The following is a 14,829-nucleotide window of genomic DNA, read 5'->3' on the forward strand; positions in this document are numbered from 1 at the left end:
CTACAAGTAGTACTGTCTTGAAAGTGACTAGTCTTAGAGAGGCCTCTGAGATAGGTTCAAAAGGTGACCCCAAAAAAGCCTTTAGAACGACTGATAGATCCCAGGATGGGGCGATGTTAACTAACTGGTTTGCGTCTGGAGATTGCTTCACAGAACCTAGCAATGAAAGGGTCTTCTTGCAACCTTTTCTCTAAGTACACACTTAAGGCCGCTATCTGGACCTTAATAGTACTAGGAGTTAGCCCTTTGTCTATCCCCTCCTGGAGAAACTGTAAGATATTTGCTGTATCCATGTTTACCTCACCTCGGCTGTTCAACCAGCTGTTATATTTTCTCCATACCTTCCTGTAAATGGCTTGAGTGACAGGTTTTCTACTCCGTAGCAGGGGCTGAATCACTCTATCAGTCAGGCCCTTGCTCCTCAATATTTCCTCCTCAGTAACCATGCTGAGAGGTTCAGCATGGATACTTGTGGATGAAAGAGAGGTCCCTGAGACAGAAGGTCTGGTCTGCAGGGAAGCCTCAGAGGAGGCTGATCTGTCAACCTTAGCAACGTTGTGAACCATGGTCTCTTGAGCCAAAATGGTGCCACTAAGATTAAACACATTTCCTCCACTAGAAACTTCGCTAAAACCCTCGGGATGATGTGAAGCGGAGGAAACGCATACGCTAAACTGAAGGTCCATGGGGTCTGTAAGGCGTCTACTGCCCAGGGCTGATCTCCTGGGTGTAGCGAGCAAAAATTTGGAACTTTTGCATTCTCCTTGTTTGCAAACAGGTCCATTCTGGTTTTCCCCAGTAAGCTGCTATGTAGTTGAACACTTCCGATGTAGAGACCATTCTTGATTCGACACTCGTTGTCGACTCAAGAAATCTGCATAGTTGTTCAGCTCCCCTTTCAGGTGAATTGCAGAGATGGATGCTAGATTGGATTCTGCCCATTGAAAAATGCGACTGGCCACCAGCATTAGTCGATGACTTCTGGTGCCTCCTTTCTTGTTTATATAAGCTACAGCCGTCATATTGTCTGAACGGACCTGTAGATGATGACCTTGTATTGTATTCTGAAGGAATAACAGAGCCCTGAGGACAGCTGTTAGCTCCTTCCAATTGGACGAGAGAAGCTTCTCCTCTGACGCCCACCTGCCTTGTGCCCAGTCTGAGTTGAGGTGGGCTCCCCAGCCCCAGCTGCTCGCATCCGTAGTTAGTATGGATGTGACAGTAGAGATCCAGAGAACCCCTTTGTTTAAATTCTCTGTCTCCTTCCACCACCAGAGGGAGCGCTTTACTCTGGTGGGGATTGAAATCTCTTCTTCCAGATCCTTGTCTTTTAATTGTTCCAACAGAAACCTCTGAAGGTCTCTTTGGTGGAACCTGGCCCATTGTACAGCTGGAATGGCTGCTGTCATAAGTCCTAAGACCGACATCACCTCCCTCACTGTACACTTGGCGCTGCTTTGAAGAAAAGACATTCTCTGGCGCAGATTCAATCTCTTTCCTTCCGGCAGGACTATTCTCTGCTCTACTGACAGGATCTTGTACCCCAAGTACAAAATGTTCTGTGTTGGAGTAGTCTTGGACTTTTCCAGACTGATTATCCACCCCAACCGACTCAGGCTGAGCTGTGTCAACTCTAGGTCCCGACGAAGTTGTTTCTTCGAATGGGCCGTGAGGAGTAAGTCATCTAGATATGGAATGATCGAGACTGACTGAAGTCTTAACGGAACTAATGCCTCCCCGAGAACCTTGGTAAAGATTCTCAGGGAGGACGACAGTCCAAAGGGAAGTGCTCTGCACTGGAAATGATAAATTTTGGTGTCTATCTGGATCGCCATCCGAAGATATTTCTGGCATTCCTTCCTTATTGGGATATGCAGATAGGCGTCCCTTAAATCCAGGGTAGCCATGAACACCTCTTTTTGGAGAAGATTCCTTATCGAGTAAATGGACTCCATTCGGAATTTTTTGTATCGGATGGAGCGGTTCAGAGGTCGGAGGTTCATGATTAGTCTGAACTTTCCAGAAGGCTTTTTTACCACAAAAATGTGCGAGTAAAAACCGTCCCCCTGTTCCTGAATGGGGACTGGTGTCAATACCTCTTGATCCACCATTTCCCCTATAAACAGAGGTAAGGCCTTGGCCTTTTCTGAGTGTCTTGGAAGCTTTTTCACAAGAAACTTTGAGGGTGGATAGCTGTGAAATTCCAGCGCATACCCTCTTTTTATAATGTTTAAGACAAACTCATTTGAGGTTATCTTTTCCCACTGTGGGAGAAAATTCACTAACCTTCCTCCCACCGGAACCCTGATGTCACTGGGGTTTAGGGTTTGAATTGGGGCGGTTAAAAAGTATGCCCCCTTTCCCTTTCCTTTTTTGTCCTGTCCAGTGCTTTTTGGGTTTGAACTCCTTCTCTGACTTGGAGGGTTCCTTTGAGGGACAAAAACATTTTCTTTGAAAATTTTTCTTTTTGATGGGAAAGGTTTTCTTTTTATCCGCCGTTCTTTCCAGGGCGGTATCTAGTTCAGGCCCGAAGACTAAGTCTCCTGTAAAGGGGACACTGCACAGGCGTGTTTTAGATGCCGTGTCCCCCCCAAGTTTTCATCCATACTGACTTCCTGGCTGCAACAGAAAGCACCACGGTTTTAGCCGTAAATTTTATGACATCAGTGGAAGCGTCAGAGATGAAACTTGTCGCCTTAAAAAGCATAGGGAAGGTTTTCAAGAGCTCCCCCTAGGCGTGCCTGCCTTTAGGTGTTCTTCTAGTTGGGATAACCAGAACTCCAGATTCCTGGCAACACAAGAAGTGGCTAGAGCTGGTTTTAAGCCTGCCATAGAAGCATCCAAGGCCCTCTTTAAGACTATGTCTGTTTTCCTGTCCATTGGGTCCTTTAAATTACCCATATCCTCAAAAACATGGTCAGACTGTTTTGAGACTTTGGACAGAGGGGCATCTAGTTTAGGATTTTTATTCCAGACCGCCTCTGGGCTCTCATCAAAGGGGAATCTCCTTTTAAGAGAATTTGGAAAGAAGACCTTTTTATCTGGCTCGGCCCACTCCTTGCGGCCAAGGTCAGAAAGCACTTTATGTATAGGAAATACCTTAGCTTTCTTTTCCCCAGAGCCTCATACATTTTATCATGTCTGGTCAATTGAGTTTCTTCCTCATCAATTTCCAGTGTATCATAAATAGCGCTCAACAGCTCATCTACTTCCTCAAGAGACAGCTTGTATTTTGCTGCTTTCTTAGCTACAACCTGATCCTCCTCCTGATCTGAGTCTGCATCAGGGGATTCAGGGCTAACCAACACGGGGCTATGCTCCCTGACTGTACGGGGCTCCCCAGAACTGGGTGTTGTAAGGCATGGTGAGGAGGGAATCGCAGCTGCTTTACTGGTGGAAGCAGACATGCTTACATCTGCGAATAACTCGCGGAGAGATTTAAAGGTTGCCATAAATCTATCCCCTATTTTGTAGACGCTATAACTTTTGCGCAAACCAATCAATATACGCTTTTTGCAATTTTTATTACCAAAAGTATGTAGAAGAATACATATCAGCCTAAACTGAGAAAAACATTTGCTTTTAAAAAAAAAAAATTGGGGCTATTTTTTTACATCAAAAAGTCCAAAATATTTTTTCAAAATCGACGCTCTTTTTTTGTTTATAGAGCAAAAATTACCAGAGATGATAAAATAGCACCAAAAGGAAGCTCTATTTGTGTAAAAAAAAAGGATGTCTATTTTGTTTGGGTACAACGTCGCACGACCGCACAATTGTCAGTTATAGTGATGCAGTGCCATATCGCAAAAAATGGCCTGGCCATTGAGCAGGCAAGTGGTTAATTGGAAGTCACATTTAGGTTGTTGTTGGACACGGTGGAGGAACTAACACCTATGCAGGCTTCCTGACACCAACATTTGGATGATATATCTAGGAGAGGGGGGTTCAGCAACTTTGACATCTCCCATCCTGTTCTTGGACAACCAACATCTTCACATTCCATGGTGCCTGGATGAAGGTGCCAATGCTACCTGTGTGGATATAAATGCTATAGTATGGTGTGAGCAGTCTCATCTAGTTACATAGCCCCATCCTTGATGTCTCAATGAGATGATGTAACTAGAACAGGGGGGTTCCACACCTTTCACACCTCCCATGCTGTTCTTGGATAATCAACATCTACCTCAACACATCTAATGGTGATTGGATTAAGGTGTTGGTGCTACCTGAGTACATGTTGGGGTATCTTTCTGACACTCATTAAAACTGAAGAAGTGGCTTAGAGAATCTACACAATGTCTTCAATATTACAGAACAAGTCCTGCTCAATGTGACCAACTGCTACTAACTAAACAATGAAGGTTTTGTCCATACTGCATTGTATAAAATAATGGTTAGTTTATATTAAAATAATGGAACATATGAGGTGTGTCCAGAAAGTAATGAAAATGATGCTTTAAAAATTATTTTTTTGAAAAATTTTACAATTGAACACAGTTTTCTAGTGGGATGGCGCTCAGAGCCGACGTAGTGGCTCTTTGAACGTTATCCACACTACCAAAATGGCGTCCTTTCTTGTGTTCAGAACCTGAGTCACAATCCTGACTGTCGGTCACAGTTGAGAACAGACCTCACTGCATCCACGTTCTGTTCCATTTTTGACCGACGGTTCACTATAGGAATGATTGTAGAGGAAACGGGAATTACCAAGTCAATTGCTCATGAAATTGTGACTCAGGATTTGAACACGAGAAAGGCGCCATTTTGGTAGTGTGGATAACGTCCAAAGAGCCACTACACCGGCTCTGAGCGCCATCCCACTTGAAGACTTTCAGGGGCGCTATGAAGAATAGAAAAATCCCTGGGAACGTTGTGTACACTCACAAGGTGCATATTTCAAGGGAGACAATGTTCAGGTGTAACATTTTTCAATAAAATAATTTTTTAATATCATTCTCATTACTTTGTGGACACACCTCGTATAATGACACTGTTCACTGTAAATGTGGCTCCTCGTGTTGCTTCTTCCTCTTACTTTCCAGCCCTGCTGTACAGGGACTGCAAGAAGTTGATACCAAATCACATTCAGTTACTTACATTGCTTGAAGTTAAAAAATAAATGTATGATTATACAGCTGCATTCATTTGTGTCTTTTATATCTGCATCGAGTTTGGCTTCAATGGTCTGATTTGCAATAGTTTCTCATAGTTGTGCTCCTTATTTATTTGGATCTCCTTCTCTGCAGCCTTTCCAGTTCCAGGACATCTTTTTGGTTAAAGTGATTGTAAACCCTTACAGACCACTTTTTACTACAGGTAAGTCCATAATAAGGCTTATCTGTAGCTACCCCGGATACCAACTAAATATGCACAGTTTAGGAGATATCCCCTGTATCAGCATGTGCCGACGTCATCAGCACATGCGCACCGGAGCAACAGCTCATTCGTGTCATTGCTTCAGCTGATGTGCCGTTACCGGTGGCTCCCACGCACAGGAGTGATGTCATCGCGGCTCGAGCCAATCACAGCACCAATACCGGAAATAACTCTGGGAGACATGTAGCCGGGCAGAGCAGTGTGCCAGGACCGCTGCGGGGGCTTTAATCTAAGGTGAGTATTTCATAATGAGCTAGTATACTATGCATACTAGCTCATTATGTCTTTGTCTTGCAGGTTTTTTTTTTTGTGGGTTCACAACCACTTTAACTCCTTTCAAAACTAGAGTGGACAGTATTGAAGTAATATGACTTGTCTCGCTCACTTGAGTCCTCAATAAATTTTAGATGTTAGATGTAGAAGCTGCAGATTGGAATTGAGATCTGATAAGAATTGAATCTGTTAGGAGAAATACACAAAAGCCGCCTTTGCTGAATTTTGCAATCTGTAATGGTTTGTGATCCTCATCCTTCCTTCTCTACCTAGTGGGTCACTTACCCAGAGCTACCATGTGTTTGTCAAGTGTACGTGTTTACTTCAAGTTAGGGCTCATTTACACTTGCTTCGGTTTCAACAAGGCTTCAGACAGGCTTTGATAAAGCTCTCTTAATGCTAGTCAAAGCTCCTGTCACTAAATAAAATGGTTAGCTTACAGTCCTGTTTACACCTTGCTTTTGCTTTGTTTTGGCTTCACTTCAACAATTATATCCCATGTAGCTTCAGTGGTGCTTCAAAGCGTCTTCAAAGCCTCCATAGAAGTGTATGGCAAAGATCGCTTGAAGCCTCATTGAAGCCCCGCAAAGCCTCACCAAAGCTTCACCGAAGCCCTATTGAAGCCCCATCGAAGCCTCATTAAAGCACCAAGCAAAAGCAAGGTGTAAACAGGACTGTAAGCTAACCATTTATTTAGTGACGGGAGCTTTAACTGGCGTCCAGAGAGCTTTAACCACTTCCCGCCCGGCCTATAGCAGATTGATGGCCGGGCGGTGGTTCAGCTATCCTGACTGGGCGTCATATGACATCCAGCAGGATAACAGCCGCCATGCACCCGCGGGGGCACACATAGTGGCGATCGGTGGAGCGGTGTGTCAATCTGACACACCGCTCCACTTGCGGAGGCTCTTTACCACGTGATCAGCCGTGTCCAATCATGGCTGATCACGATATCAATAGGAAAAGCCATTGATCCGCTTTTCCTCACTCGCGTCTGATAGATACGAGGAGAGGAGAGCCAATCGGCTGCTCTCCTGACAGGGGGGTCTGTGCTGATTGTTTATCAGCGCAGCCCCCCCTCAGATTCCCACACTAGACCACCAGGGAAACCGCCAGGACCACCAGGGAAGGAGGCAACATGTGGATGGCCAGGTATGTACCCCATGGCCATCCACATGTGCAAATAATGCCCAATCTGTGCCAATCAATGCCCACAAATGGGCACTGACTGGCACCATTATATATCAGTGATGCCCATCAATGCCACCCATCAGTGTCATCAGTGCCACCAGTGTCATCAGTGCCACCCATCAGTGTCCATCTGTGCCACCTGTCATTGCCCATCCGTGCCCATCCATACCACCTATCAGTGCCACCCATAAGTACCCATCAGTGCCACCCATAAATACCCATCAGTGCTACCCATAAGTACCCATCAATGCCACCTACGAGTACCCATCAGTGCCACCTATGAGTGCCCATCAGTGCCGCATATCAGTGCCCATCAGTGCTGCCTATCAGTGCCCATCATCAGTGCCACCTCATCAGTGTCCATCAGTGCCGCCTTATCAGTGCCTGTCAGTGCAGTCATATCAGTGCCCATCATTGAAGAGGAAAACATACTTATTTACAAAAAATTTAACAGAAACAAAGAAAAACTTGTTTTTTTTCAAAATTTTCGGTCTTTTTTTATTTGTTGCGCAAAAAATAAAAACCACAGAGGTGATCAAATACCATCAAAAGAAAGCTCTATTTGTGGGAACAAAATGATAAAAAACTTATTTGGGTATAGTGTTGTATGACCATTCAAATTGCGACAGCGCTGAAAGCAGAAAATTGGACTGGGCAGGAAGGTGTCTAAGTGCCTGGTATTGAAGTGGTTAACCAAGCCTCTCCAAAGCCTTGTTTCGAAGCAAGTGTAAACTAGCCCTAAGTGCCTCATCAAGAAGGGACAAGGACATCCACATCCTTCTCTGTCATTGATTTTTTATATATATTTTTTTAATGAACTGTTCTTAGAGTTGTTGGAAGTGATCTGGGAGTGTACACTGTGCATGTAATACAAGAATTGCTAGGAGCAAAGTGAAGGAGCATTTTTTGTCTCTGCCATAATTCCTGGCTCTGTTCCGCCTGCTTTGGAGTTTGGGGTTTTTCTGCCCACCTTTGTATGTTCCAGCTCCTCCTTTTACACTATTCATAGTAAAAATACTTTTAACCACTTGTATATGTCTTGGGACAGGTTTCTTTTACCGTTGGAAATTATTTTCTCCTAAACACAAAAAACAAAAAGCATAAACATGCAAATAGCTATTCACACTACATTATATAACTTAACTTTGTGTCTTGTCTGCAGAAGCAATTTAAAGCTAAGAATTAGTACAATGTGTATCAACATGTAGGGACATATACCTTCAATATAAACTTTTATTTGTCCTCCAACTTCCTCAAGATAAAAGCTGCAAGACCAGCTCAGCCCCACCCTGTGCCGAGAAATGTGAGATGACTTTGGATTTTCAGTCTCAGAGACTTTCACTTTCATTTCTCTCTTCTGCTGTCAGCGATGGCGTCTGCTGATGTGAGACAAGAGCTGGACTGTTCCATCTGTCTGGACATTTATACAGATCCTGTAAACCTGAGATGTGGACACAACTTCTGCCAGGTCTGTATTGATGGTGTGTTGGATACACAGGAGAGATCTGGAGGTTATTCCTGTCCTCAGTGCAGAGAAGAGTTCCAGGATCGGCCTGTACTGCACAGGAACATAACACTACGTAACATAGTGGAGGCTTTCCGATCTTCTCAGCTGGAAGAAGGGAAGACTGGAATCTTCTGTACTTACTGCTATCACTCTCCTGTACCTGCTGTAAAATCCTGTCTGATGTGTGAAGCTTCTCTGTGTGATAATCACCTGAGAGTCCACAGCAAGTCACCAGAACATGTCCTAACTGATCCCACCACTTCCATGGAGAACAGAAAATGCTCCATCCATAGAGAACTTCTTAAATATTACTGCACTGAGGACTCTGCCTGTATCTGTGTGTCCTGCAGTTTGGCCGGAGAACACCGGGGACACAAGGTGGAGACTCTGGATGAGGCCTCCGAGAAGAAGAAACAGAAACTGAGAAATGTTCTGCAGAAACTGATGACAGAGAGAGAGGAGACGGAGAAAAGAGTCCAGAGTCTGCAGGATCGCAGGAGAAAAGTACAAGAAAAATCAGCTGGTCTAACAGAGAGAGTCACTGCCCTGTTCATAGAGCTCAGGAGACATCTGGAGGACCTGGAGAATAGAGTCCTGAGGAACATCTCCAGCCAGGAAGAGCGGATCTCATTGTCTGATCTGATCCATCAGCTGGAAATAAAGAAGGAGGATCTGTCCAGGAAGATGGGGGACATTGAGGAGCTGTGTAACATGACTGACCCACTGACTGTCCTACAGGAATCAGACACAGGGGACTTGTGTGATACTGAGGAGGGGGATGATGAGGACAGAGAGAGATATGATAGACTCCTCCATGATGGAGGGGATCTGGATGTGTCTGGAATCTCACACACATTACACACAGGGTTATCTGATATGATAAAAGGGGGAAATGTATCCTTCTATATACAGGAAGCTTCAGACATATTACTGGATGTGAACACAGCTAATAATAATCTACAGATATCAGATGACATGAAAACTGTATCCTGGTCAGATATAGAGCAGAATCGTCCAGAAACACCGGAGAGATTTCAGTCATATTTCCAGGTATTAAGCAGTCAGAGATTTTCCTTGGGGCGACATTACTGGGAAGTGGATGTCAGTGAGGCAGAACATTACAGAGTAGGGATGTGTTATCCCAGTATAGAGAGGAGAGGAAGGCAGTCAGGGATTGGATATAATAACAAGTCCTGGGGTTTGTGCAGGTATAGCGATAGGTGTTTTCTAACACATGACTATAAACAGATCAGCATATCTCCCAATCTCTCCAGTAACAGAGTCAGGATCGATGTGGATTATGAGGCCGGGCGGCTGTCCTTTTATGATCTGTGTGACCCGATCCGACACCTCCACACCTTCACCACCACCTTCACTGAGCCCCTCCATGCCGGGTTATATGTAGGAGAAGGTTCTATAACAATATCTGGGGGTGAAAGGCGACGTGAGAAATAATAATATAACAGAAAATCTGCCCAAACCTGCTGACATGACAGAAATCTGAATCTGATTATTTGTAACTAATGGAATAATGCAGAAGATTCATATTCCATATGTCATAAATCTAAAGGTTCCCAACACAAACAATCACAGCATTGAGAAATCTCAGCACAGGAAAGTGTGATTTATTCTCTTATAGTGACAATAATAAGATTTGGGGTTTTCAGGGGTTCATTAAGGGCCAGTTCACACCACATGCATTCCAGTGCATTTTTTTCTGCATAAAAAATGCATAGAAAGTAGGTTATATGGTTTTCAATGGCATAGTTCACACTAGTGCTTCCAGTTCCAGAAAAAAAAGTAGAACATGCTGCATTTTTCCTGCACTGGAATGTACTGGAACGCTGTAAAACGCACCAAAAATGCACTGGAACACCCATGTTCTTATTTAAGGTTAAGGGAAAAAAATAGAGTGGGGGATGCACTGGACCGCATCAAAAACGCACCAAAAACGCAATAGAACGCATCAAAAACACGCATTAAAAAAAGCATTTGGAGAGCATCCGGACTGCGTTTCTATGATGTGAACTGGCCCTTATAGTGACAATAATAAGATTTGGGGTTTTCAGGGGTTCATTAAGGGCCAGTTCACACCACATGCAGTCCAGTGCGTTTTTTTTTTCTGCATCAAAAACACATAGAAAGTAGGTTATATGGTTTTCAATGGCATAGATCACACCAGTGCTTGCAGTTCCAGTTCATTTCAGTTGCAGAAAAAAAGTAGAACATGCTGCATTTTTTCTGCACTGGACTGTACTGGAACGCTGTAAAAAGCATCAAAAACTCACTGCAACTCCCATGTTCTTATTTAAGGTTAAGAAAAAAAAGGGGGGAAATGCACTGGACTGCATCAAAAACGCATCAAAAACGTGCATTTAAAAAAGCATCTGGAGCGCATCCGGACTGCGTTTCTATGGTGTAAACTGGCCTGGATGCGTTCCAGGTGCTTTTCTGCATGCGCGTTTTTGATGCATTCCAGTGTTTTTTTTCCCCTCTTTTTTCTTAACCATAAATAAGGACAAGTGTGTTGCAATGCGTTTTTGATGCGTTTTACAGCGTTCCAGTACAGTCCAGTGCCGGAAAAATGCAGCATGTTCTACTTTTTTCTGGAACTGGAACGCACTGGAACTGCAAGCACTGGTGTGAACGATGCCATTGAAAACCATATAACCTACTTTCTATGCGTTTTTGATGCAGAAAAAAAATGCACTGGACTGCATGTGGTGTGAACCAGCCCTAAGTGTTAGTGGTCAGGATAAGGTTATTATCATTGATTATAATTTGAATGATTATTCTAAATTTGCAGAAAATGTAATGTACACTATTGCAGCTTGCCAATACTTAGATGTGGTGACTGCATTGGTTTTCTTTTTTCAATTTTTACCTAGAGATCCTGCCAGTAACACACTTCCTGTCCTAGGATGACACCACTCACTCATAGTACTGTACACTGTAGATTTTTATGTACTGTCGTTTTTTGGCGCTGTTCCACGAGCGTACGCAGTTTTAAAGCGTGACATGTTGGGTATCTATTTACTCAGCATGACATCATCTTTTATAATCCACCATATGGGTAATATATTGTGTTTTAAAATTGTGTGTGTATTAAAATTCATTATGTTTTTTTTTCTCAAAAAAATTTGCATTTAAAAAGACGCTGTGCAAATATAAAAATATGCAACACCCACCATTTTATTCTCTAGGGCCTCTGCTTTAAACAATCTATAATGTTTGGGGGCTCTGGGCAGTTTTCTAGCAAAACAATGCTGATTTTTACATATAGGAGAGGAATGTCAGAATTGGCCCGGACTGGAAGCGGTTAATATCAGACTGCAGAGTGCACAGGACAGCACTGGATTTCTGGCAGGATTCACAGGGTGATTTGTACACTGACTGAATAGCTATAACAATATTCTTTCAAGTGTATATTTAACAGATCAAAATGAAGGAAATAAGTGAAGTTGGTTGTTATCTTCATTGTAGTTTATTGTTGCTGTCAGACAGAAGTGTACAAAGCTGTAAAGCTCTAATTGGCTCAGAGTGCTGCCCCTCCCCCCCATGCTGTTGTGTAGGTGATTACAGGAAGTGATATCAGGACCAATTCAGATATATACAACAGTTCTATGTAGACAAAAAATAAGCTTTTTAATTAATACATAATTGCATTAACCACTTCAGCCCCGGAAGGATTTACCCCTTCCTGACCAGAGCACTTTTTACAATTTAGCACTGCGTCGCTTTAACTGCTAATTGTGCGGTCATGCAATGCTGTACCCAAACGAAATTTGCGTCTTTTTCTTCCCACAAATAGAGCCTTCTTTTGATGGTATTTGATCACCTCTGCTGTTTTTATTTTTTGCGCTATACACGGAAAAAGACAGAAAATTTTGAAAAAAATGATATTTTCTACTTTTTGTTCTAAAAAAATCCAATAAACTCAATTTTAGTCATACATTTAGGCCAAAATGTATTCGGCCACATGTCTTTGGTAAAAAAAATGTCAATAAGTGTATATTTATTGGTTTGCGCAAAAGTTATAGCGCCTACAAACTAGGGTACATTTTCTGGAATTTACACAGCCTTTAATTTATGACTGCCTATGTCATTTCTTGAGGTGCTAAAATGGCAGGGCAGTACAAAACCCCCACAAATGACCCCATTTTGGAAAGTAGAGACCCCAAGGAAATTGCTGAGAGGCATGTTGAGCCCATTGAATATTCATTTTTTTTGTCCCAAGTGATTGAATAATGACGAAAAAAAAAAAAAATTACAAAAAGTTGTCACTAAATGATATATTGCTCACACAGGCCATGGGCATATGTGGAATTGCACCCCAAAATACATTCTGCTGCTTCTCCTGAGTACGGGGATACCACATGTGTGGGACTTTTTGGGAGCCTAGCCGCGTACGGGGCCCCGAAATCAAATCACCGCCTTCAGGATTTCTAAGGGCGTACATTTTTGATTTTACTCCTCACTACCTATCACAGTTTTGAAGGCCATAAAATGCCCAGATGGCACAAAACCCCCCAAATGACCCCATTTTGGAAAGTAGACACCCCAAGCTATTTGCTGAGAGGCATATTGAGTCCATGGAATGTTTTATATTTTGACACAAGTTGCGGGAAAGTGACACATTTTTTTTTTTTGCACAAAGTTGTCACTAAATGATATATTGCTCACACAGGCCATGGGCATATGTGGAATTGCACCCCAAAATACATTTAGCTGATTCTCCTGAATACGGGGATACCACATGTGTGGGACTTTTTGGGAGCCTAGCTGCGTACGGGGCCCCGAAAACCAATCACCGCCTTCAGGATTTCTAAGGGTGTAAATTTTTGATTTCACTCTTCATTGCCTATCACAGTTTCGGAGGCCATGGAATGCCCAGGTGGCACAAACCCCCCCAAATGACCCCATTTTGGAAAGTAGACACCCCAAGCTATTTGCTGAGAGGCATGGTGAGTATTTTGCAGCTCTCATTTGTTTTTGAAAATAAAGAAAGACGAGAAAAAAAAATTTTTTTTTCTTTTTTCAATTTTCAAAACTTTGTGACAAAAAGTGAGGTCTGCAAAATACACACTATACCTCTCAGCAAATAGCTTGGGGTGTCTACTTTCCAAAATGGGGTCATTTGGGGGGGGGTTTTGTGCCACCTGGGCATTCCATGGCCTCCGAAACCGTGATAGGCAGTGAAGAGTGAAATCAAAAATTTACGGCCTTAGAAAGCCTGAAGGCGGTGCTTGGTTTTCGGGGTCCCGTACGCGGCTAGGCTCCCAAAAAGTCTCACACATGTGGTATCCCCGTACTCAGGAGAAGCAACAGAATGTATTTTGGGGTGTAATTTCACATATTCCCATGGCATGTTTGAGCAATATATCATTTAGTGACAACTTTGCGCAAAAAAAATAAAAAAAATTAAAAATTGTCTCTTTCCCGCAACTTGTGGCAAAATATAAAATATTCCATGGACGGGGGCGTGGCTTGGCGCGCGGCGAAGATGGTCGCACACTAACTGAGCTCCGCAGCACACACAGCCGTCCGCAACCTAAATACCCGACCCAGAGCCACCAGATGCCGGGTAAGAAGCTACACTACACACCTAAATCCCGCCCGAGACGTGGATCGGTGCCTCACTCGGCTTCTACGATTCCGGACATCTTTAAAGCTAAACAGCTCACCAGCAGAAAAACGAGATCCAAGATGGCGTCGGCGCACGGCGAGGAGGAGTACAGCGAGGACTCCCAGTCGGCTCCGGAAGACTCAGGCAGGGGTAAGCACAGACCGGATCACCCCTTAACGTTCGCCGATATGTCCCTGATAGCGGCTGACATCAAAGCCACTTTCTCTGCTGCCATCACAGACCTTAAGACCAGCATGCTGGTTATTAATGAGAAGATGGCGGCGGCAGAGGCTGCGGGAAGACACAGGGATAAGGCCATAGGCAGACTTGAAAAGGCCTCACTAACACAATCCCAGCACCTAATTAACATGAACAGACATATCGAAGACCTCGACAACCGAGGCAGAAGGTGCAACGTCAGGGTGAGAGGGATACCTGAATCAGTGGAACAGGCCCAAATAGCCCCAGCACTGCAAAGGGTGTTTAACAGTTTATTAGAGAGACCTGAGGACACAGAGATTGATTTTGTCAGAGCTCATAGAGCCCTCAGACCTAAAGGTCCAGACACAGCTCCTCCAAGGGATATAATATGTTGCCTACAAAGTTTTGTGTTAAAAGACGAAATAATGCGGAAAGCAAGGAGAAATGAGAGAATTGTCTTCAATGGAGCAACGATCATGCTGTTTCAAGACTTATCTCAGATCACTTTGCAAAACAGACGCGCTTTGCGCCCTCTGCTGGAGAAAATAAGGGAAAAAGATCTCAGATATTCTTGGCGATTCCCTTTTGCTCTACTGGTCTCCTACAATGGTCTCCAACACACCCTACGCACCCCCGCTGACCTCCCTGAGTTCTG

At 43.6% G+C, this 14,829-nt stretch overlaps 1 protein-coding gene across 1 annotated transcript; it reads left to right on the forward strand.

The window, feature by feature from the left end:
* Positions 1-8,138: 8,138 nt before the first annotated feature.
* Positions 8,139-12,299, forward strand: LOC141145562 (E3 ubiquitin/ISG15 ligase TRIM25-like). The gene has a single exon (XM_073632362.1). The coding sequence runs from the start codon at positions 8,210-8,212 to the stop codon at positions 9,800-9,802; it is 1,593 nt and encodes a 530-aa protein (XP_073488463.1). The 5' UTR covers positions 8,139-8,209; the 3' UTR covers positions 9,803-12,299.
* Positions 12,300-14,829: the final 2,530 nt, after the last annotated feature.

This window comes from Aquarana catesbeiana, linkage group LG05, assembly GCF_042186555.1.
Source record: "Aquarana catesbeiana isolate 2022-GZ linkage group LG05, ASM4218655v1, whole genome shotgun sequence".
NCBI lineage: Eukaryota > Metazoa > Chordata > Amphibia > Anura > Ranidae > Aquarana > Aquarana catesbeiana.

Coding starts and splice junctions, on each gene's coding strand:
- LOC141145562 (XM_073632362.1), top strand. CDS start 8,210: ATGGCGTCTGCTGATGTGAGACAAGAGCTGGACTGTTCCATCTGTCTG.